The following is a 22,812-nucleotide window of genomic DNA, read 5'->3' on the forward strand; positions in this document are numbered from 1 at the left end:
GCAATCAGGCCCGAGACAGGCGGCTGGCTTCGGCTCTTTATTGGGAGGGATCAAGACCGGGGCTGGGGTCCGCGCAGCTAGCGCAGGGGGCGCCGTCGGGGCCGCGTGGAGCGGCGCGGGGCCGTCTTCAGCGGGCTGCTCCGCGCGGACTTGCGCGAGAAGCCGCGGAGCGGGTAGGACGTGGAGGTGCCCAGGCCGGGGTCTCCCGCGGCGTCTGCCGTTGGCCCTTCCCTCGACGGCCGGTATCTGCAGCCGGGCGACTTGCACAGGCAAGCCCAGCGGCGGCCCTTCGCCTCCCAGAAGCGCTCGCCGTAGTCGAACCTGCGAGGGGCAGAAACGCCGCCGAGTGAAGACGGGGCGCCCGCTCCCCTCCTCGCCGGGGGCAAACTGGGCCCCTCCCGCCCCCCCCCCATTCCGGCAGGAGATCAGAGGACGCTCCGGGACCGGCTCTCGCCACCCCAGCTGCTGCAGCCAAAGTGCTGCTCTGTTCAAGGGCGGGGGACAGCAGGAGGGGAGCAGGCAGAGAGCCACGTCTCCTGCGGTTGCCAGGCGCCCATTCGGGAGCGGCTGAAGCCCCCGGGAGGCCACCAGCAGGTGGCGCCAGAGCCGATGACGGGCAGAGCCAAGCGGCTTGGCTCCAAGCAGCGCCTCCTCCCGGCTGAGTCTTGCAAGGGCAAACCTGAGACTGAAGTCCGAGAAGCCCTCCCGCCTCCTGGCTGGTTGCAAGTCCAGGGGGCAGGCACGGAGGTGGGGCCCCTTCACCCCACGGCAGCCCCCTTTCTCTCCGGCAGCACCACCTACGCCAGCTCTTCGCCCGCCTGGATGGCCCGGGCGCTGAAGAAGGCGATGCCCGGGATCTCGTGCCCCACGACCACCGGCAGAGCCAGCAGGTTGGGCTGGCACGAATGGTTCAGGAAGCGGCCCACGCTGCCGTAGAAGCGCCCGTCCAGGCAGCACTCGGGGCCCGCCTGCGGGGAGAGGGGGCAACGCTGAGCTCCAGTGCCCCCCCTTGAAGGGGGCACAAATCCCTCCCACCCCCCAAGTGGAGGCAGAGATGTCACCTGCATGTCCACCACAAAGGAATAGGCGGCGTCCTCTCGCTGGGCAGCCTCGGCGCTGGAAATCAGCTCCCCAAAGTACCTGGCGGGGAGGAAAGGGCCATGAGGGGTTTTTTTGGGAGGGGGAATTGCCTGGACTCAGCCCCTCTCTTCTCTCCCCCCCTCCCCGGGACTTACTGGCAAAGGAAGGCTCCTCGGGGCACCTCCTGCATCGTGCGCACTGCCCATCCCTTGCCTGGCACCCGGTACAGCTGCAGCTGCGTCCTGCGGATGAGAGGGTGCTGGGGCCCACCTCGGGCAGCGGAAAGCGGGACCCCCACCGGGCACCAGAGGGGCGAGGGGGGTTATGGGGCGAGAAGAGAAGCAGGCAAGCAAGGGTCCCAAGGGCGGGGTGGCAAGCGGGGTTGCTGTTTTAAGGCGGCGACTTGGGTGGGCTGGCACGGAGGGCGAGCAAGGTGGCGAGGGGGGTGGGCTTCGATTCGCCCCTTTGCTTGTCGCAGGGCTGCGGCAAGTATTTCTGCCCCAATGAAAGTGGCAGCGTTTGAACGCGCAAAGCGCCGTCTCCTTAAGGGAAAAGAACAAAGGGTCCCCTCACGGAAGCAGGAATCTGGAAAGGGGCCGCTCACAGAATCACAGAATGGCAAGGTTGGGAGGGACACCAGGGGTCATCTAGTCCAACCCTCTGCCATGCGGGAGTCCAAACCAGCGCACCCCGATGGGCGGCCATCCAAGCTCTTCTCAAGAACGTCCTCGGAAGGAGAGGCCGTTGACACCATCGTGTGCCATTTGGCCAGGGGGCAAAGGAAGAGGGTGCCAAGGCATCTGACCCAGGCTGGTGGGTGCTACTGCCCAGTGGCAGAAATTAGCCAGGCACCAGACACATTTTGCGACGGCACGGGTGCCAATTGTGACCACGTGGAGATCTCTAGGCACCCGGTTGGTGATGCTGACCTGCCCACCTGGCTGGCCCTTCCAACTTTCTTAAGCAATTCAGCAGAAGAGCTTATTAAGGCATAGGCAAACTTGGCCCTCCAGATGTTTTGGGACTACGATTCCCATCATCCCTAGCTAACAGGACCAGGGGTCAGGGGTGATGGGGATTGTAGTCCCAAAAACATCTGGAGGGCCAAGTTTGCCTATGCCTGAGTTTATCCATTGCATTTGTCTCCCACCTTTTTCTCGGAGGACTCCATGGTTCACCTCCCCCTCAGCTGATCCCTACAACGACCCTGTGAGGTCGGCTAAGAGGCTGTGACTGACCCAGTGAGCTTCATGACAGAGTGGGGCTTCGAACCCTGATCTCCCAGGTCTTCGTCTGACATTCTCACCACTCCACCCCACTGCCTTCCTGAAGTATTTCTGCTATGGGGCAGCTCCATATATTAAGTCGGTAAACTGAGGAGGCCGGGGAGCCCGCAGGCCCCTGGCCCAGGGAAGGGGGTCTCACCTGAGGCCCCTCTGCGCCACCCGGTTGGGGCAGGAGCTGGCGCAGGAGCAAAGCATGTGGCACTCGTAGATGGGGCCCGCCTCGGCTGTGCCGCCGGCCGCGTCTGGTGCCAGCCGGCCATCCTGGACCACAAGAGGAGAGAAACGGCCGGCTGGCCCTCAGTGGCTCCGGCTGACCTCCCCGCCTGACCCCGGGAAGGGCAGGAGCGGCTCTCACCGGAGTGTACCAGGCGCGCAGGCCGCGCTCGACGCACGGGCAGGTGGGCGCAGAGCAGGAACTGGCGCACTGGCAGTGCTGAAAGAAGAAGGCAAGGCGGCCAGGCGATTCGGGGGTCACGCTCAGCCCCCTACAAGGCCCCCAGAGGGCACTCCGCAGCCACAGCTTGGCAGACGCCTAATTCATCATTATTTTTTATTTTTATTACTCTTTTGCTTTGGCGGTCCTCTGCAGGGAGCCAGCCCTGGCACAGACCCGCCAGATCCTCCCTCTCAAGCCACCTGGGTTGGGTATCCTCGAGGCTCCCGGTGCCGGAAACAACGTCAGCAGGAGCAGCAGCACTTCTCTGCAGCATTCGCCAACCTGGCGCCCTCCAGGGGGTTCTGAGGACAGACCCTGTCAGCCCCGGGTCTTCCAAAACATGATATTTGTTGGGTTTGGGAGGGCGCCAGCTTGGCAGAGGATGCCTTCAAACAGCACAAGGAGGCCTGAACTGCCAAATGTCTCTGGTTTGGAGGGCTGCTCAGAAGACGCCCCCGACTTGTGGGGCGTCTGGATGGATGGTGGGGCTTCCCTGCCCACCCAGCAACTTCAGCCCCTCCGACTCCCCCTGGGGCACGTGGACAATGCCCCTCACCTGACTTCTGCCCCAGCCCGTGGCTGGGAGCACCGCCGAGTCCGACACCAAGTTCTGCGTGACGTAGAGGAAGGCTCCGGGGGCCGGCTCCTGGTCCACCCCGTTGACGCAAGGGATGGGGACTTGCTCCAAGCCCCGGGAGATGTCTCTGGGGGCGACAGGAGCGGCCGTTGAGCCACAGCTGCAGCCCGGTGGGAGGGAGGAGGTCCCGCCTGAGCCCAGCCGCCCCGGGGTGCCGCTCACCTGCAGAGGAGCCTCTCCGCCGGGTGGGGGGGCCGCGCAGAGGCCGCCTCCAGGGCCCGCCAGGAAGGGGAGCTGGGCTTGCAGCAGTGCAGAGCCATTCGGCCGGCTCTGTTCTTCAGGGAGACCTTGGCGCCGTGGGCAAGAAGCAAGCTGCGGGACGCAAAGAGGGGCAGCTGAGCATCCTTGGGGGGGGGGGAGCCCCCAAGTCCTTCAGTCAGAAGCTGGAGCACCAAGGAAGGACTAAGAAGGGCTGTGGGAGCCCCACCTCCCCAGACAGGAGCCCCGGGGAGAACCTCTGGGGGTTGTGCTTCTTTGCTCTCCATCCACTCAAACCGCCCCCCAATGCAAGCCTCCTGCTGCCTTCTCCTCTAGCCAGGCTTCCCCCCCAGACCCCCCTCCTTTCCCATTGCAACTCCTGACTCCCTGGGGGTCTGCTAGGTTGACCCCCACATCCTTCCCATCTGGCTCAGAGTGGCTAGGAGCCCGCCTGCCTGCCTCTGTGCTCCTCCACTGCTCTCTGTTGGGGTGAGAATAGATGCTGGGAGAGGATATACGGTATTGGCCTGAATATAAGCTGCACTTTCTTTTTGCCAAATTCCGACCGTGAAAAGTTAAAAGTGCGGCTTAAATTCGCGACCTTACAAAGATTGACTTTTACGATACCGCTGCTGAAACAGACATGCGGTCAAAATGTTTTCTTGCCAATTTGCAAGCTTGAGACTGTTGTGCAATCAATTCTAATGTCATTCATAGCTTTCCCCGAATTTTACAGTGCAGTATTGGTTTTTTATTTGCATTTACGGTGCTATGAACAGGTGTTTAACCCACTTGCGGGTCCGCTCTAGTAGCCACATGATTTTCTTCTACGTTTGCCATTTACGGGTGTGAGTGCCTGCGGAATTTTAAGGGAGCGGCTTATATTCGGGTATTGTCGATTTTCTCCCCGCCCCCCTTGAATTTTAGATGTGCGGCTTATATTTGGACCAATATGGTATTTGGTAGATATTATCCTTCCTTCCTCAGGTTTGTGAGTTCAGCAGGGTGTCATTCCTTTGCAGCTTAAAAGGGAAGCTTAGATAGGCTGGTTTGAGCCTTTTTGATGCAGGAATCCAGGATGCTTTAGGGTGGAGCGTCAGACTCAGCAGATGCTCTCACAGTTCTGGCTGGGTGGAAAGTGACGAAAAAGAGAGGAAGAGCCCAGGCAGGTTGGAGGAGATACAGAGCTGGGCCCCCTTGCTCTTGGGACACAGCGGGAGCATCTCTCACTGCAGAGTCCTCTCTAGCAGACTAGAGCTTCAGCGCCTCTCATGTGCCAGCCAGCAAAGAGTGAGCGTCTGGTCTGCACAGCTCTGGTCACACGCAGGGGGAGGATGCTCCAGACAGGTGTGACAGGAAGTCCTCCTGGCACTGGAGTAACACCCCCTTGTGTGTCCACTCTGGGCAAACAGGAAATGTTGTATTTGACTGCTACATCCCACAGCCCAGTGGCCCTAGCCAGGCCCAGAGCTTGGCTGCGGAGAAGATGCAGTCATCGCCCAGAAGCTCCCTTGTGCCCTTGGCAAGGAGATGAGAGGTCAGCACCCACCTCTCCCTTGACCTGTCTGGAGCATCCTTCCCCTGCGTGTGACCAGGTAGGTGAGTGTGACCCCGGCAGACCCCATAAAAGAGCTGGTCATGCAGCCATCTTTCTCTTGATCTTTCTCTTGATGCTGCTCTCTTGATATCTTTTGCTGTCTGCTGGCTCTCAGCCAGCAGCGCATGGGCTCAATCCCCATATAGGATAAACTCACACTCTCTTCTGTAACTACAAGCTAAAGACTGCCTTCAGGATCATACCGTGAACTGAATGTAAGTAAACTTCTTCTTACTTTTAAGAGAAGACTGTTGTGTCTTTATTCTTTTTAAGAGGGAATTAAAGGGGAATTTAGCAGGAACAAACCCAATCTGGACAAGCCAGACTGGATTGCTTAACTCAAGAGATTCTAATGAATCTACAAACTTCCTGCAATATTCAGGGGAATGTACTAGCGTGAGTGAGGAAGGATAATATTTAATCTATATATCCTCTCCTACCGTCCACATCATTCCCACATGGGCAGGGGAGACCCTCACTCACACGAGACACTCGTAGCGCCTCTCCTGGGCTGCCAGGTGCAGGGGAGAGTCCCCTTGGCCATTCAGCGCATCCACATCGGAGCCAGCGTCCAGCAGCATTCTGGCGATGGAGGGGCTGCCGACATAGACCGCCCAGTGCAGACAGAGGTTCCCTTCCTAAGGAGGGAAGGGGGGTGGGCAGCAGAGAGAATGGGGTGAGCTGAGCTGGGGGGGGGCCCTCGGCCAAGCATCTCCCAGGCCACCCTCGAGGGGTTGTGTGACTCTGCAAGGTTTGCTGCCTTTCTCCACAGAGGAGCAGTCTGTGGACCCCAGGGCCCCCACGGCCTGCTGCCCCCAGGATCCTTGGGACCTAGGCAGGAGGACCTGTGCCTGGCACAAGTGAGCAGCAGCCTTCCCTTGCAGCCTCCCTGCCCGCCTCTGGTTGCAACACACAGTCACACACAGCCTCTCCTTGGTCAGCCCCACAAGGTGCCTCCAGCTTCCTCGCTGGCTGGCAGAGCCCACCCCCTCCAGTGCCCAGGGGCAGAGCAAGCCGATCAGGCGACTGGGGCGCTGTGCCTGCCATGTGCCCAGGAGCGGGGCCAGCTGGGGCAGTACGCTCCGCGGGGCCTCCAAGGAGTCTGCCTGCCTCCTCTTAGGTGCCCTACAGCTGGGGGAGAGGCAGCAGGCGGACCATTTGGGTGAGTGCCGCCCGGCCTTTTGTCACCCCCCTCAGTGGTGACACCCGGGGCAGACCACCCCCACCCCTTCCTCCACCCCTGCCAGCGCTGTGGCATTGCGTGGCAGTATGCCAGCAGGGAACGTGTGCCTGTGAGAGCTGCTTGTCCACACTGGCAGCCCAGCCCACTTTGGAGATTCCCCGCTCAGCTCTGGCCTCTTCCTACCAACCAGGGCAGATTTACTAAGAAAGGAACAAAGCTTTAGCTTCTGGGCCCCAGAAGCCACTTTAGTCCACATGACTTAATTTGGGGGACCCCATTTGAGCCACATGATGGAGGCCAATTGCTTTGACTCAAATTGATTAATTTTTTGTTGTGTATATATCAACCAACACAAAGTTTGAGAGTAAGGGGCACAGTTCCGATGAAAGAAGAATGGCAGACAAAATTACAGTAATGGATTATGCAGAATTAAGATAAAATGACAGGAAGGATTCGAAACCTGCGGGACCAGAGATTTACAGCAGATTGGAAGAAATATACGAACTATTTGAAGAGCAACTGTAATCAACAAATTACGCTAGTAGGAACACAAGAAGTTTTGTAAGGAGAAATGTATGAAGCATTGCAAATTAGAGAAAGAACAGTGATGTCAGTTATGAGTTAAAAGTAATTGTGGAAGTGAGAAATGTATATTTAGTGATTAGATTGGAAAATTTTCAGATGAGATTGATGGAAGTCCAAAAAAAAATAATGTATAAGATGTTCAAAATATGTTTAATTATTGTTGAAAATAATAAGTTGAAAATTAATTAAAATTTATATATATATAAAAGAGAGTAAGTAGCACAGATGTTGTAAGGAAGGAAGGGGAAAGATGGCTGCTCTGCTGTCTCCCCCCCCCTTTCTAACAGACCTCCTTCTGGTTGCGAAGGGGCCTCCATAACAGTTTAAGCTTCAGGGGCACCCAAATTGTAGGTCCATCCCTGCTCCCAACTGGTCTTCTGTCTGGGTGGGCAATAGGGAGTGAATACCCCCACCCCAATTCATTCCTCCCCCCCCCCCGGGATCCAGCCTCGCAGCGCAATCGGAGGGCGAATTCCTCACGTGATCCCGCACGGCTGGGTCTGCTCCGTGGGCCAGCAGGAGCTCCACCAGGCTCTCGTGTCTGTACTCCGTGGCCCAGAAAAGGGGCGTCCGGCCACTGGCATCCTGGAGAGCGAGGGGGAAGCCAAGAGAGCAGCTGTGGGGTGGGCCTTGTGCAGGCGAGGGGCCTTGGAGGGGGGCAAGGAGTCATCTCCCCCCATCGCAGGCACATCCCAGCCCTCCCACCAAGGGAAGGGGGTCCACCACAGCCTGGGGGCAGGGGGCCCTCCAACCCATCCTTTGCAGCCGCTGGCTGACCTACCTGGCTGTTGAGGGCCTCTGGGTCCTGGGCAAGGAGCTGGCGGGCCGTGTCGCAGTGGCCCTTCCTGGCCTCCATGTGCAAAAGGGGGTCTGCGGCCACCGCCTCATCCTCCTCATCCACCTACAAGCAGGAAGCAATTGGCCTCCAAGCAGCCTCTGCCCCCCTGCCCTGGCCCTCCCCACAAACGGGTCGTCCTGGCTGAGAGTGGCCCAGCCCAAGGGAGTCTGCGGGACCCCCTTCTCCTCCTCACAGAGGGTCAAGGCCAGAGACCTGGAGAATCTGCTTTGCTGGGCATGGAACAGACGGCCAAGGGTCAGGGAGATGGAGGCTCCCCTCTTGCCCAGCAGTGTGGGGAGGGAGGGAAGAAGCCTGTCCCCCCATCAGGGACCCCAAGGGGGTCTCTGCCCAGAAGCATTCCTTACCTGTCTTTCAGAGGGGGCTTCGCCAGGCCCCAAACCTCTACTCTCTGTGGGGAAAAGGTTAATACAACATGCAGTTAGCTTGATGCTGGCTGGGGTGCAAAGCTGAATAAAATAGGGGGGGGGATAAGCCCCATCCCATATAATCAATCACAAGAAGCAGTGCACGTGCACTGTTTGAATGGCAATCAACTTTGGGGAGGGGTCTGGCCCCCTCAAATATTTTATTGGGGAGGCCAAAGGGACCTCAGCCAATAGGCGTTGGCTCCTACGCTGGGGGGGCGAGCACTTGAGAAACACACACTTCTTGGAGGGGGCTCACTATGTCCGTCAGTTTCCTTTGCTCCTCCCGCCCAGAGAATAAGCCCCCCACTCTGTGCCAAGACTCCCATTTCCAACACCCCCCCCCACCAAGCCTGCCTCACCGCTGAGCCCCATGGCAGTGCCACTCTGCGTGGGCAGCAGCCGTTGGGGTGGAATTCAAACAATGCCTGCAGCAGGGTGGGCATTCCATGGAATGGCGCTGCGTCCGGCCAGGACCAAGTGAGGAAGAGCAAGGGGAAGCTGGGCAGGACCCCACACAAGACCCCCATGTGTGGTCGCTGCTGGCCAACACCCCCTGGGAAGCCCCCCTCTGGGTTGCTGAGCACAGCCGCAGCCCAGGCGGTCTGGCCAGGGAGAGGCCTTCTCTAGATGGCCTGCTATTTCTTATTATTGTTGTATTATTATCCCCCCCCCCTTCACTCTAAAGTCCCAGGGATTGGGGGGGGGGCGTGTTAATAATGTTGTGATTTGGGTCAGTCTGCCAGGTGCCTGGAGCCCCTTCTAATGCTTGGAGTCCTGAGTCCAGGAAGGGTTAATAGCTGATGGGAGAAGCCGTGGCTAACTGGGCAGTTGCAAGGGAATGGCCTGCCATTTAAGCACCTCCATCAGCATCTCTTTGCCCAGCCAATGGGTCAAAGTAAATAAATAAAAATTGTCCAGTAGCACCTTAGAGACCAACTAAACAGGTGTTGGCCAAGGGACTAGGGCTGCCAGATTTCAAAATGCAAAAATCCTGAAACAAAAGTTGTTCAGCTTTTCTTTTCTTTTTGCCCAAAGTTGTTGATGTTTTTGGGGGAAATCATGGCTTGCCACACACCTGGATTTTCCTGGACATTTTGCTGAATGCTGCTTCCCACTGCAGTATTCTGGTTATGTCTGGGAAATTCACACCAAGGACCATCAGCGTCCGAAATTGAGGAGCTGGATTGCCAAGGCAGTGACTAACTGCGGGTGCCTCGCCTGGCTGGGATGTGGAAGGACAATGGCCAGCGTGGTTGGGTGAGAGCTGAGCGGAGTGGATCCTGCAGGCTGAGAAGCCAGAGAGACAGCGCCATGCTTGATTGATGAGCAGTTCCAAGGCTTTCATAGAAGAAAGGCCTTTTGGGGTGTCAATGCTGTGAGATCCCCCATCTTTGGCTCAGGCTGTAGACGTGTAAAAAAACCACAGATCCTAAAAACACCACGGTCTCTGCTGTCCCTCATTCCAAGGGAACCCAATTCTGGAACCCCTGCAATCTCGCCCTGCTTGGAGACTGGGTGCCAGGCAAGCAGTGCTTTTCTACCAGTTCTGTGTCCCCTTGAATACCCCCAGAAAAAAGCACTGATGCCATCAAAGTCGGCCAATTAGCTCACATCAAAGCAAGTGAGTATAAATGCGCTCATTGCTACTATTAATTGTGGGGTTATCTTGACTTCCAAGATGGTGTTTGCAGAGCTTCCAGAGCTGTTTGCCTTGGGTTCAGCACCCCGTCCCCAGCAGCTCTTATCGGACAGCCAGTGGGGAAGGGCCACGTGGGGCAAACTCTGGCTCCACGTCACGGAAAGGCTTGCCCCGGGAGCTTTATCTGCCCCCTTCCCTGCCTGGCATCTCCTGGCTCCGGCACTCTGCCTCTCTCTCTCCTCCAGGCCGCCATGGGCTGCCTCCCGAGACTCCTGCTGGCACTGGGGCTGGCAGTGGCCTTAGTGCAGCGTTTGGGGGCCCAGGAGAGCAGGAACCAGGCAGAGGAAGAGGAGGAAGAGGAGGACCAGGGGGTCTTGGTGCTCAACCAGAGCAACTTTGCCCAAGCCCTGCAGAAGCACAAGCTGCTCCTGGTGGAGTTCTGTGAGTAGCAGCTGCTGCAGGGGGAAGAGCTTGAACGGGGCACCACCAGGGGCTCCCCTGGCCTGCACCCCAAGGCAAAAAGCAGCAGGCGCTGGGAGGGGGCAGGTGGGGCAAACCGGAGTGCCCCATTCAGGCTGCTTGGTTGCTTGGGGGAGGGGGCACAGCGGACCCTGTTGAGAGACATCCCCTCCAGCAAGGATACCCTCTCAACTAGGGCCAGGGCCTTTTCAGCACTGGCCCCGACTTGGTGGAACGCTCTGTCGCAAGAGACCAGGGCCCTGCGGGACTTGACATCTTTTTGCAGGGCCTGCAAGATGGAGCTGTTCTGCCTGGCCTTTGGCTTGGACTTAGTCTGACCCCTTATATTGGTATTTATATTGGTATTTGGTATATAAATTTTGCCTTGGCTTTTTTGCTGGCCCATATAGGACCAGCATGGGTGAATATCTGATGTTTCCTCCCCTTATGTTCTTGATTTATGGGCTACTACTAAGATGAGGCTGCATTTTAAGCAGTATTTTAATTAACTTTTTCCCTCATTACGTTTTGTTGTAATTTATATTTGGTGTTAGCCGTCCTGAGCCTGGCCCTGGCTGGGGAGGGCAGGATATAAATAAAAATTTATTATTATAATATTATTATTACCCTTCTTGTAGCTCCCGCCTCACCTTCCAGCTTCCCACCCCACCCCAGCTGTGTCCTCCTGTGGCACCACAGAGCTGCTTCTGTTGGAGCAAACCTGTTTTATGCGCTGGAAGGTGAAAAAGAGAGGAACGAGATGAGATTAAGCAAACGCGGCTATCAGCAGCCTATGGGGAGAGCAAACATGGCACGCCAGGCCCACAGAGCCTGGCCCAGGGGACAGGAGGGAGGGCAGCCTACAGAACCACACTCTCCTGCTGTGCCTGTGGCTCCTGAGACCCACTGGTGTGCATGTTCCCCCCTCCCCCATCACCACCACAATGGGGTTGCTCTGGCCCCACACTCAGAGACAGCAAAGGCTTCCCAAGGCCAGTTGCTGGAAACCGCAGGAGGGAAGAGTAGCTCTCGCACCCAGGTCTTGCTTGTGGGCTTCCCTGTGGGGCTTCTGGCTGACCACTGTGAGAACAGGATGCTGGACCCGATCCAGCAGGCTCCTCGGAGGTCCTTACACACCTCCACACTGCTATTGCTTGCCTGTGGGGTTGACGCTTCACCCCTCCTCCTTTCCCCTCCCAGATGCCCCCTGGAGCAGTCACTGCCAGGCCCTGGCCCCGGAGTACGCCAAGGCCGCCGCCCTGCTGAAGGAGGAGGGCTCTGCGCTGCGCCTGGCCAAGGTGGACGGGGAGCAGGAGAAGGAGCTGAGCACAGAGTTCGGAGTCAGCGGCTTCCCCGTCCTCAAGCTGTTCAGAGACGGCAACCGCACTCACCCGGCGGACTTCACAGGTCAGAAGAGGCAGTGGTTTTGTGGGGCGTTCTCAGCCGCTCTGGACCTCCCCAGTCGGAGGCAGGGTGGCTCTGAATACCCATTGGTGCGGCCCTTGGGTCCCTTTGGGGGCATCCGGCTGGCCCCTTTGAGAACAAGATGCTGGACTAGATGGGCCTGATCCAGCAGCAGCTGGGATTTCCCTTGGTTCTTATCGTGTGGCTCTTCGGGCATGAGGCGTCAAGCGAGGGAGTTCCCCTCTTCCTCCAGTAGCTCACAGATATGAATTAACGAGCAGTTGATAGATTTATAGTCCTTTATTACAACATCGTTTTGCACACACAGACAACCTTCTGCAAGGAGATCAGTTGCATATTCTGAATCCAACTTCCAGCTTCTGCAGCAAGGAGTGCGCCAATGGGAAGTCCCTCCCCCTCTCAGTCTCCTTTCTTCTCTGATACGTTCGGACCTCTGAGTCCAAGGGGAGAGGGGTCTCCCCCCCCCCCACTTTCAATTGATGTATCTTCCAGCTGCCCCCTCCCTTCCGGATCTCTTGTCATTATCTCGTAGCTGGGTAACTCCTCCCTAATCTGTTCAGCTTCTATGTTTGTTTCTGCTTCTCTCTCTGCTTCTGGAAATGCTGGAGGTGCGGGGGGGGGATATTCCCCCTCCACTTCCGAGAGGGGCTTATCTGTCTACGACTGCATTCCCCAGTCTTCAGATCCAGACCATTCCCTGACATGAGGGCTTCACCTCAGAGGGAGCAACAAGAGCTCTTCGCTTGCAGCTCCTCGCCTAGATTTCCCGGGATTGCATTCGCCCTCTTTGCAGTGGCATCACGTCAGGGGCTTATTCTCATCTGAACCTCAGCCGCCATGAGCCCCTGTGAGAGGAGTGGCACCATTCACCGCTCTCCTTTCTTAACGCAGCACCTGGTCAAGGAGGCCCACAACTCACACTTTTGCCGCCCGTTTGCCAGGCCAGCGAGACGCAGAGGGAATCGTGAAGTGGCTGAAACGGAAAGCTGGGCCCAGTGCGGTGCTGCTGGAGAATGCCAGCCAGGCGGCTGCTTTCCTGGATGCCAACGTGGTGGCGGTGGTCGGATTCTTCCCTGTGAGTGCCCCGCTTGCGCCTCTGCACTCCTGCAGCCAAGCCAAGCTCCCAATCCTGAGCTGCTGTTTCCTGGTGGTGCAGCCTGCTGCCCGTTCCCCGCAGCTGGGAAAGGGAGGAAATGTGAGGGTCAGCCTTTGGCACATTCCAGGGGACATTTGGGCCCCAACTGGCAGGCTGGGGAGCCCCCAGGGAGTTGCTGTCTTAGGGCAGCTTCCCCGCACCCAAGGCCCTGCTGGGGGAAGCAGGTCTCCCAGAACGAGACTCTCTTTCCTCTCCACAAACGGAGAACAGGCCTTGGATATCCTTTGCGTGCTGCTCCTGGCATCCTGTGCCCGGCTCAGCCACCACGCATTCCTTGCAGGACCTGCAGGATGAAGACGTGCGCCTCTTCTACGATGTGGCCAGCGATGCTCCGGACATTGCCTTCGCACTCACCAACCGCTCGGAGCTCTTTGAGAAGTTCAACGTGACCCACCCTGGCACCGTCTCTCTCTTCCGGAAGGTGAGAGCTAGGCCAGGCGGGCACTTCCAGGAGCTTAGCAGGGTTGGTTAAAAGACCGGGGGGGGGGATCATTTAGAGGGGAGGCGTTTCTTTCTGTGACTGGTGCAGCTGCTGAGATGGAGATGGTGCTCCCTGGATCTGCCCAGACAGACTCTGTCTCCTCTTGTCACCATTTTTCGAGTGGAATTTTTTGGAGACATCCCTCAAGTACAGCTGAAGGCAGTATATTCAATCTTGCGAGAGTAAAAGTGCGTCTATATTTTAGAATTATTAAGTTATGCAAACAGGGTTCCAGAGAGTCAAGATGACTGGGTGAAAAATAGTCATACCATGGGCAAAATTTCCTTATTGTGGCCAGATTGTTCTGTCGCTCGATATCATTTTAAGCGCTGCCTAATTAAGTTGTTCGCTTTTCTAAAACCCAGTGTGAGTAGCTGGGTTATCATCTCTCTATTATTGTCCATTCTGGGTTGCCCAACCCCTGTTACAGTGTCCCTTCTCTTGACAGGTCAAGAGGAGCAGGTGACAGCAAAGGTTGCAAGGTTTTTTGCCAGGGCAATTAGCATAAGATCCCTTATTTGACTATTGACCCAAACCCCCAAAATGCATTTTATATAATTGACTTTTTACCTTTATCCTCTGTATACCACAATTTTGTTTGCTTTACAGTGGTACCTCGGGTTAAGAACTTAATTTGTTCTTAACCTGAAACTATTCTTAACCTGAGGTACCACTTTAGCTAATGGGGCCTCCTGCTGCCACCGCGCAATTTCTGTTCTCATCCTGAAGCAAAGCTCTTAACCCAAGGTACTATTTCTGGGTTAGCGGAGTCTGTAACCTGAAGGGTCTGTAACCTGAGGTACCACTGTATTGTTATGGCTGGTGGCTGATGCAAAGAAAGATTCATTCATTCATTCTCTTGCAGCAGGATGAGTCCCGGGAAGACTTCCTGGTGGATGAAGAGCTGGGCCTGGACGGGGCGGAGCTGGCACAATTCATCCTGGCACAGAGCCTGGAGCTGGTGATGGAGTATACGAGCCAGGTGAGAGGGTGCAGTTCCTCAGAGGGAGACCCTTCTTCCTCCTGGCTGCCAGCCAGAGCCCAGCTCCTCCTGGCTCTTTCTTGCCAGGGTTGCTTGTCCCTTTTAGGGATTTTCCAGCATTGCAGGGGGTTGGCCCAGATGACCCGGGGGGGGGGGGCTTCCAACTCGTGACTTCCCCTTCTAGCAAGCAAAGCCCTGCCACAGCTCAGCACCTCCAGAGGGAGAGGAGCCACTGCGTGTCAGGCTCCAGGGAATCTGATCCCTCCTACTGTGGCAGCCAAGAAGCAGATAAAAAAAGAAGAGTTCTTACCAAGTCTTTTATTCAATATTTACAGAGAGAGAATGCAGAAATTGTGGGAATGTTCAGGGAGGCCGGAGAGGATATATGGTTTATTAATATCCTTCCTAACTTGCGCTAGCAAGTTCTATAACCTAGCAGAGTTTTAACAGTCCTCTTTAAACGCACAGTGGGTAGCTGGTTGCAAGCGTGTTTAAGCTTCTCGATATAGATTCCTGGTAAGATCCCTTATTTCCCTCTTAAAAGAATAAACACGCCACAAACTTATTTAAGAGATATAAAAGTAGTTTACTCATATCATCAGTTCACAGTTGGATCCCTGAAGGCAGACTTAGTTACAAAGTATATCCATGTGAGTCTATCCCATATGGAGATAGTCTCTTTGTTGGCCAACAGAGCATCTCTAGCTAAAAAGCTGCTCCAACGAAGAGAGGAAGTCAAAGAGAGATGGCTGCATGCCTTGTGCTTTTGTTACCTGGACAGGTAAGGTCACGCCCACCTCTAGTCACATGCAAAGGAAGTATGTCCCAGCCCAGGAGGAAACAGGAAGTTTTCGACTGGCTGGTCCAAACATCCCCTTGCATGTCCACTCTAGGAAAACAAGGAATGTTGTACTTGACTGCTACTTATGTATCACATCCCACAGAAATGCCATCTCTCCTAGATAATGGCATTGCTCTGAGTAAAGTCCCACCCCCTCTGCCTCTCCTATTCTACGTCATCCCTGCTCCAGTTGAGCTGCGCTTTCTGCCTCTAAGCTTTCTGCTCTACTACTCTCAATGCACGCCTGGTCCTGGGAGAAGGGGGGGTCAAGAATGCTTTTGAATGATAACGTGTCAGCCAGCTGCTCGGGCTCTGCTGCTTCCCCCTCCTCTTCCATTATGTCCCAGCTTTTTCCCTCTTCTGTCTCAGAGTCATGACCTTCTGCAAACCACCGTTGTAATTTTATACCACCCTCCTCTTCTTGGGAAGGTTCAGGAGAAGGGGGGGGCTGTCTCTATCATTCCTCCTCTGATGTCCAGTCCCTGATGCTGCGGGTGGGACCCCTCTGCTCAGTGGAAGGACCCCTGCTGGGTCACGGTCAGCTCTGGGCCTTTGGGTCTGCCTGGCAGGGAAGGGGGCCCCTGAGAGCCCAGCGCAGCCCCCTTGCCATTTCTGCTGCAGAGATGCGGGCTTCCTCCCTGGAGAGAGTGGGCTACTCTTCTGCTTCTGGGATTTGGGGGCAGCTGTCCTCACTTTCGGAACTAGCGTTTGGCCGACCTACTCCTCCAGTCGAGCCCTCCGGCGATGATTCACGACCTGAGCCTTTGATGAGGCTCCAGGCATGCTCCCTCATTACGCAGAGTATCCAAGCAGCAGAAGGACGAGAAATATGAGCTACATTGCTAAGAGTTTTATTTCTAACTACGCAGACAGAAAAGAATATACATCCTCTCTCTGTGAAAGCAGAGAGGCAACTGGAATAAAGGAACAGGAAACCAGTAATATCAACATCAGTCTCCCGTGAGACTTCCAGCAGTCTGGAATGTCTGGAATGTAAAGAGAGTCTTGTGACTCCAAGCACTGCACAGTGGCAAAACAGAAACCTAACATCCTTCCCCTTTCTGTGAACACCACTGGGCAGTGTGTCAAAACAGAAGCCTAACACTCACACCCCTCCACCCCTGGGGGGTCCCCGCTGTGGCATTCCCAAACCAAAGGAAGGATTAGACTCTGATTAATAGAAGACACACAGAGGCTTGACCAGCAAGACTCTGGGAGGGGTGCATATAATAATAACTCCTGTCCACCCTTCGGCCCAGATTGTTTTATTCACAAAAGAACTTTTTACACAGTGTACGTAAGAACCAATCAGATTTCCTCTGAGCATTTCAAAACCCCCACGTGGGGACAAAGTTAAACTACAAAAACTAATTAAGCATGCATACTTCTGGGGTAAATAAAACAGAACTAAAAAGGAGGGATGCATTCAGCAACCCCAGAGGTCATAAACAGCCATAAACATCATAGGAAGGATGGCAAGGACACCTTCATGTGAAAAACTATTTCTTGGCCCTAAGATGAACAAAATCAAGGAAGGGCACATCAAAGAACTGCCTACTATCTTTCATGGCCTGGCGAAGCAACTGGTAACTGGGCTGTGTACGTGACTTGTCAAGCAAGAGAAATAGGACAGGGATGCGGAGGCATGGATTGAGAAAAATCATAACAAAATGGCTTAAACCCAGTCAACGCAATGCTTTTATCGCTGACACAGATGGCTTGCTCCATATTTGGTATAATTCCTCCTAGCAATCCCACCTGATCACTACACCCGCCTGTGTCTTTCCCCTAGAACTCCTCCAGGATATTTGGGGCAAAGATCCCAAACCACCTGCTGCTCTTCATCAACAAGACGCAGGACTCTCAGCTGGAGCTCCTCCGCAGCTTCCGAGATGCTGCCCCTGCCTTCAGGGGACAGGTGAGCCCCCCTGGCCAAGTGGCACATTTGCCCTGGGGCTTTGGGGTTGGGGGGTCCCATGCAGGGAGGGGCTGGGGTTTGTGTGGGTGCTGTGTTTTCTGCTTCTGGGAGGCGAGTCCCAGGGAGCATATTCCTGCCCTGCCAGGGGTTGGGCTAGACGCATCTCTGCCCCTCTATGCAGGTGCTTTTCGTGCTGGCCGACGTCAACGGGGAAGGAGCCCACATCCTGCACTTCTTTGGCCTCAAAAGCCACGAAGCTCCCGCCATCCGCTTCATCAACATCAAGAGCAACAGGAAATACCTCTTGGTCGCAGACGGATCCCTCACGGCTCCTGCCATCCATGCCTTCTGCCAGGAGGTGATGGAGGGCAAAGTCCAGGTGGGCAGCCACATGGTCAGGCTGGGTGTGGGGGGGAGAAAGGGACGAGGACTCTTTTTTATATTCCTTTTTATTAGGTTTATTTTTTTAAAAAAAGTACTTCACATACAATTTATCATTCACTTATATGTTTCTTTTTGTCTTCCCACCTACCCTGCACTGATGTTTTTTATCCTTAATTGCTGCATTTATTGTTGTAGTTGTTGTTGAGTCGTTTAGTTGTGTCCGACTCTTCGTGACCCCCTGGACCAGAGCACGCCAGGCCCTCCTGTCTTCCACTGCCTCCTGCAGTTTGGTCAAACTCATGCTGGTAGCTTTGAGAACACTGTCCCACCATCTCGTCCTCTGTCGTCCCCTTCTCCTTGAGCCCTCCATCTTTCCCAACATCAGGGTCTTTTCCAGGGAGTCTTCTCTTCTCATGAGGTGGCCAAAGTCTTGGAGCCTCAGCTTCAGGATCTGTCCTTCCAGTGAGCACTCAGGGCTGATTTCCTTCAGAATGGAGAGGTTTGATCTTCTTGCAGTCCATGGGACTCTCAAGAGTCTCCTCCAGAACCATAATTTGTACTTATTACTAAACCCCCCAATTCCATCTGACCATCCTTTTCTTTCTCCCACTCTTATTTCAAATGCACTCCTACCATTCCTGTTCATGGAATATTTATTTGGTTCTTATTAGTTTGTTACCCCATGCACATATTGTATGTCTTCTGTTTATGAACTTTGAAACAGTATGGTGTTATAAAAAAATAGTCAGTATATTATTAGCCGATGCGTTGCTTGTTGTTCATATTTCAAATCCAGCACGCAATTTCCTATTGCTAAAATATTTTGACAGATAGCCAAAAAAAAAAAAAGGCCTCCCATTTTCCATAAACAGTTCATCACTGTGTCTGTCCTCTGAGTTTTACCGTCAGTTTTGCCATTTCAGCATAACCCATTCATTTTATAAGCCATTCTTCTCTGGTTGGAGTCTCTTTGAAGGCTCTTCAGGGATGCCACTGTCAGGAGCTTGTCCTACACTTGAGTAGGACCCTGGTAGAGACACATGCCCAACTGGCATGTTCTCTCCCTCCTGGTCGTTCGTTCGGGAGCTTCAAAAGCTTTCTTCTGCCCGAACATCACAGCGACCGATGCCCACAGACACTGGCACACTTAGGGATCCACAGAGTCTTCGCAGCTTGCATGACAGACCTCAGCAACTCAGCATTTTGGCTAATCTACTTTATTTACATATAAACACACACAGAGCACTCCAACATGGCTCCCTCTCTCTCTATCATCAGACAGCAAAGAGAAAAAGAACAAAGGACAATAGTCCCACTTAATGGAACACAAACATCCTGTCTCCTTCACTTCCCACTCTGGAATGAAAACATACACTGTCATGTGATAAACAACAATCCCATGACTGCAGACATGGAGCAGGAATTCTAACAGCCACCCTCCCTCACCCCAGATGGGAAGGAGCTCGGCCCTACAGGTGAGCTGCTGGTGGGGCAGTGGCCGCAGCCTCCGCCAGGCCCCCTCTCCCCCCAGCAGTAGGGAAGGGGCCAAAAATTCAGAGTGGAGGAGGCTGCCTCCCTTGCAGTGGGGGGAGACCCATAGGCCTGAAGTCTCTCACCACTCCTGGTCTTGTAGTAAGGTTAAAGCTTACTGGGAAATGATATATAATGAATTCGAAAAGATGTTTAAAATAACATTTGTAAAAAAAAACCCCAAAAAACCCAGTAGCTTTCCTTTAGGGAATTGTAGGGAGAGAACTATCCAAACTGTACAAAAATTTATTCATGTATGCAATTACAGCGGCAATAATATTTTTAGGCCCAAAAATGGAAAGAGGAAGAAGTCCCAGAAAAAGAAGAATGGATACAAAAACTTATGGCATATGCAGAAATGGCGAAACTTATAAGAAAAATAAGAAAGATAGCAAACTTTTTATAAAAGAATGGAAATGGTTTATTGAATATTTACAAACTGTAAAAAGATAAGAACATTGGCAAGATTATTGTAATAACCTGCAGTTTTATAAGAGTATGAATTTAAAGTAGATGGATAAATGAGCAAATTAAGTTAATTTGGATGTGCAGAGAATATTAAAAATAAATTTAAGGACCTACAGAAAGAGGGGGGAGGAAGTCAAGTTTTGAAATGTTAAAGTGATTGTAAAATTATTGAAATGTATAAAACTGAAAATCATAAATAAAATAAAATAAAATAAAATAAAATAAAATAAAAATAAAAATAAAAAACAAGTCTATCACCACTCCACCGACCCACAGCACTAAGGGTTGCTTCATCTTTCCAGCCGTACCTGATGAGCGAGGAGATTCCAGAGGACTGGGATAAGGCGCCCGTCAAGACCCTGGTTGGCAGAAACTTTGATCAAGTGACATTTGATGAGAGCAAGAGCGTCTTTGTGAAGTTCTGTAAGTGGCACTTTGGGACTGGGGAGGAGGAACCTCAAAGCTGTCTCTGAGGCTCGTCCGCGTTCCCTCCGGGCATCCTGTGGAAGCTTACTGGGAGGGCAGAAAAAGCAGAGGCCAGCCCTCCTTGGGGGTTTTCTCCTCTCATCCTCAGTTAGCAGAAACAGGCTTGCCCCAGACTTTTCAGGTACATATACAGAGCTCAAGGATATATACATATACAGAACTGCAGGAATCTTTTTGCCCGGTGTGGGACTCAAACCCACAACCCTGAGATTCAAAGTCTCATGCTCTACTGACTGAGCTATCTCCAGGAAAATTGCTGCTGAGAGACCTTGCTTGCTTTGCAGACTTTCAGAGCCCAGCCCTTTCCAAGCGGTTCAGAAAACATTTATTACAAAAATCACATAGAAATAATTTACCAGTGTGATAACAAATGTATATCAGCCAAACAGTCTGGAATTTATAAAGTCTTCAGGATACTTTGAAATGGGGCCAGGATACTCAATGGGGCCAGAATTCCCTGAGGAGGAAATCCCGAAAGGCTGGGCCCACCACTGAGAAGGTCCCGTTTCCCATTTTTAACAATCGATTGGGAGCTGCTCATAGTAGCTGGGGAAACTCAGCCAGATGGGCAGGGTATAAATAATAAATTATTTATTATTATTATTATTATTATTATTATTACCCATCAATCCAATAGGCCATAACAGGCCACAACAGAGCGGGGTCTTTGAAGCTGAACTTACAAGTCCCGGTGGGCTTACAGTGGGGCAAGGGGACCCAAACTATGTAGGGCTTTAACAGTTAAAACCAGGACCTGAAAATGGGAGCAGAAAGCAACCGGCAGCCAGTGCAATTGGTACCAGATCAGTGCAAACACCCACAGCCATTACATCCTCTGTGCCAGTTATGGGGTCATTTTTAAAGGCAGCCCCACAGCGAGGTGTTAAGAGGGACGCAGCCTGCACAACTGAAACCAGGTCAGCTTTCTCCAGAGAGGGATGCAGCTGGTGAACCAACCTGATGACAAAACAGACTTGCGTCTTCCTAACTCCATCCCTTCTCTTTCGCTTCCACAGATGCCCCCTGGTGCCCCCACTCCAAGGCGATGGCGCTCGCCTGGGCAGAGCTGGGCGAGAAATATAAAGACCGCGAGGACGTCCTCATCGCAGAGATGGACGCCACGGCCAACGAGGTAGCAGGGCTCCCCATCCCAGCCTACCCAACGCTGTACTACTTCCCTGCAGGGCAGGACAAGAAGGTAATGCAGATGCCCCATGGCGTGGGGGGGGGGACTGTGGCCGCAGAATGTGCCCAGGTCCTCCGGGACAGTAGAGCAAGGAGGCTCCCCCAGGAGGTAGAAGGGAGGCAGCAGCTGCTTGTGGGGCAAAGCCAGGCCAACACCCCCCGTTTTCCACCCCAGATGATTGAGTACCGGAGCGCCAGAGACCTGGAATCCTTCTCGGCGTTCTTGGAGAACGGGGGTGAGGTCCCTCCCCAGGACGACACCCAGGTGAGTTTCAGCAGCAACCCCTCATGCCCACTCCGAACATTGAGTTTGTCCCTGTTCCCACGGTGACGCTGGGCTCTGGCTTTCCAGGCTGCTGAGACCCCCGAGGAACCCCAGGAGAATCGAACGAGCCCACCAGGCTCCTCAGAAACAAGAGACGAGCTGTAGAGCCGGCCGTGGCCTCCAAGGGCCTCGCTTCCTTCGTGGCTCCGCTGCACGTTTGCCGGTGGCCAAAAACCTGAGGATCTGGGACAGCCGCCACGTGCGAGAGTTGTGCAATGTAGGGGACAACAGCTCCCTTTGCCCCCTCCCCCCGATCAGGCCCCCACTCCTGCCTAAATGCTGCCCTGGGAAGAGACCAGCAGCCCCTCCCTCCTCGTTTTATATATTTATTTATATCCCGCCTTCTCCCCTGAAAGGGACTCAAAGGTGGCTTACAGACGAAAACACCGGAAGGAAGCAACAATTGAAAAGCAATGAAGCACTAGCAGAAATCTATCATCTATCAATCATGATGATCTATTAAAAACATGCAGATAATTGCAGCACCAGCCCTTTCATTAACAGCAGCCCCCGTGTCCCACCCTCCCCAGCGGCGGCCTCCATCCTGGGGAGAAAGCTGCAAATACCTGCAGTTTAGTTAGAAGGTGGCAGCGCTAGGTTAGAAGTCACACGGGACTCTTCCTCGGGGAGAAGGGAAAGGCAGCAAGCACAGACCATTTGGGGATGGGGATGAGGACTGACCTAAGGCCTATCCTCTAAATCACGGGTAGGCAAACTAAGGCCCGGGGGCCAGATCCGGCCCAATCGCCTTCTAAATCTGGCCCGCAGATGGTTCGGGAATCAGCGTGTTTTTACATGAGTAGAATGTGTCCTTTTATTTAAAATGCATCTCTGGGTTATTTGTGGGGCATAGGAATTCGTTCATTCCCCCCCCCAAAAAAAATATAGTCCGGCGCCCCACAAGGTCTGAGGGACAGTGAACTAGCCCCCTGCTGAAAAAGTTTGCTGACCCCTGCTGTAAATTAAGAGCGTGTTTCACCCAAGCGATGTCCCACTGTCTGGCTGAGGTCCTGGCCCCCAAAGCAAGCCAAGGCAGGACCTTGCTATCAGCCCACACAGCCCTGCAGATGGGGGGCACAGGGGTCTGAGAGTGAGTGATTGGGGGGGTTGATACGACATCCTTGTGCAAAGAATCCCCCCCCGAGTGTCCGTTGCTGCATCTGCGCAGATGGCAAGAGCAACGTTGCTTCTGCTGCTGTTCCCCACATGGAAAAAGGGTCCCAGAGCATGTCCAGAGTCTTCCAGGGCTGCCTGTTGGCCACATC

The 22,812-nt window shown here is 54.1% G+C and overlaps 2 protein-coding genes across 8 annotated transcripts; one reads left to right on the plus strand and one right to left on the minus strand.

Moving 5' to 3' along the window:
- Positions 1-22: 22 nt before the first annotated feature.
- LOC308463184 (histone-lysine N-methyltransferase EHMT2-like) lies at positions 23-8,724 on the minus strand. 3 transcript variants are annotated; one of them, XM_080981373.1, is made up of 13 exons: positions 8,628-8,724; positions 8,206-8,249; positions 7,784-7,903; positions 7,483-7,587; positions 5,718-5,872; positions 3,602-3,751; positions 3,359-3,506; positions 2,722-2,799; positions 2,506-2,627; positions 1,236-1,322; positions 1,062-1,140; positions 802-968; positions 23-321 (listed from the first exon to the last, which is right to left on the minus strand). In XM_080981373.1, exons 1-13 carry the CDS (start codon positions 8,638-8,640, stop codon positions 78-80), a joined length of 1,512 nt encoding a protein of 503 aa, XP_080837499.1. In that variant the 5' UTR covers positions 8,641-8,724; the 3' UTR covers positions 23-77. The 3 variants fall into 3 exon arrangements, 2 of the variants coding, with proteins under 2 accessions (XP_080837499.1, XP_080837498.1); XM_080981372.1 differs by lacking the exon at positions 8,628-8,724 and adding an exon at positions 8,507-8,602; XR_013979504.1 differs by lacking the exon at positions 8,628-8,724 and adding an exon at positions 8,507-8,602 and having other exon boundaries at positions 189-321; positions 680-968.
- Positions 8,725-8,766: 42 nt separating this feature from the next.
- On the plus strand, positions 8,767-22,029 carry PDIA2 (protein disulfide isomerase family A member 2). 5 transcript variants are annotated; one of them, XM_080981367.1, is made up of 12 exons: positions 8,767-8,868; positions 10,153-10,348; positions 11,567-11,773; positions 12,733-12,866; positions 13,228-13,368; positions 14,294-14,410; positions 17,044-17,169; positions 17,351-17,548; positions 19,854-19,974; positions 21,054-21,235; positions 21,398-21,487; positions 21,575-22,029. In XM_080981367.1, the coding sequence occupies exons 1-12, from the start codon at positions 8,794-8,796 to the stop codon at positions 21,650-21,652; spliced, it is 1,665 nt and encodes a 554-aa protein (XP_080837493.1). In that variant the 5' UTR covers positions 8,767-8,793; the 3' UTR covers positions 21,653-22,029. The 5 variants fall into 5 exon arrangements, with proteins under 5 accessions (XP_080837493.1, XP_080837494.1, XP_080837496.1 ...); XM_080981368.1 differs by having other exon boundaries at positions 21,904-22,029; XM_080981369.1 differs by lacking the exon at positions 8,767-8,868 and adding an exon at positions 9,059-9,889.
- Positions 22,030-22,812: the final 783 nt, after the last annotated feature.

This window comes from Podarcis pityusensis (assembly GCF_964106645.2).
Source record: "Podarcis pityusensis genome assembly, chromosome: 14".
In the NCBI taxonomy this organism is placed as follows: domain Eukaryota; kingdom Metazoa; phylum Chordata; class Lepidosauria; order Squamata; family Lacertidae; genus Podarcis; species Podarcis pityusensis.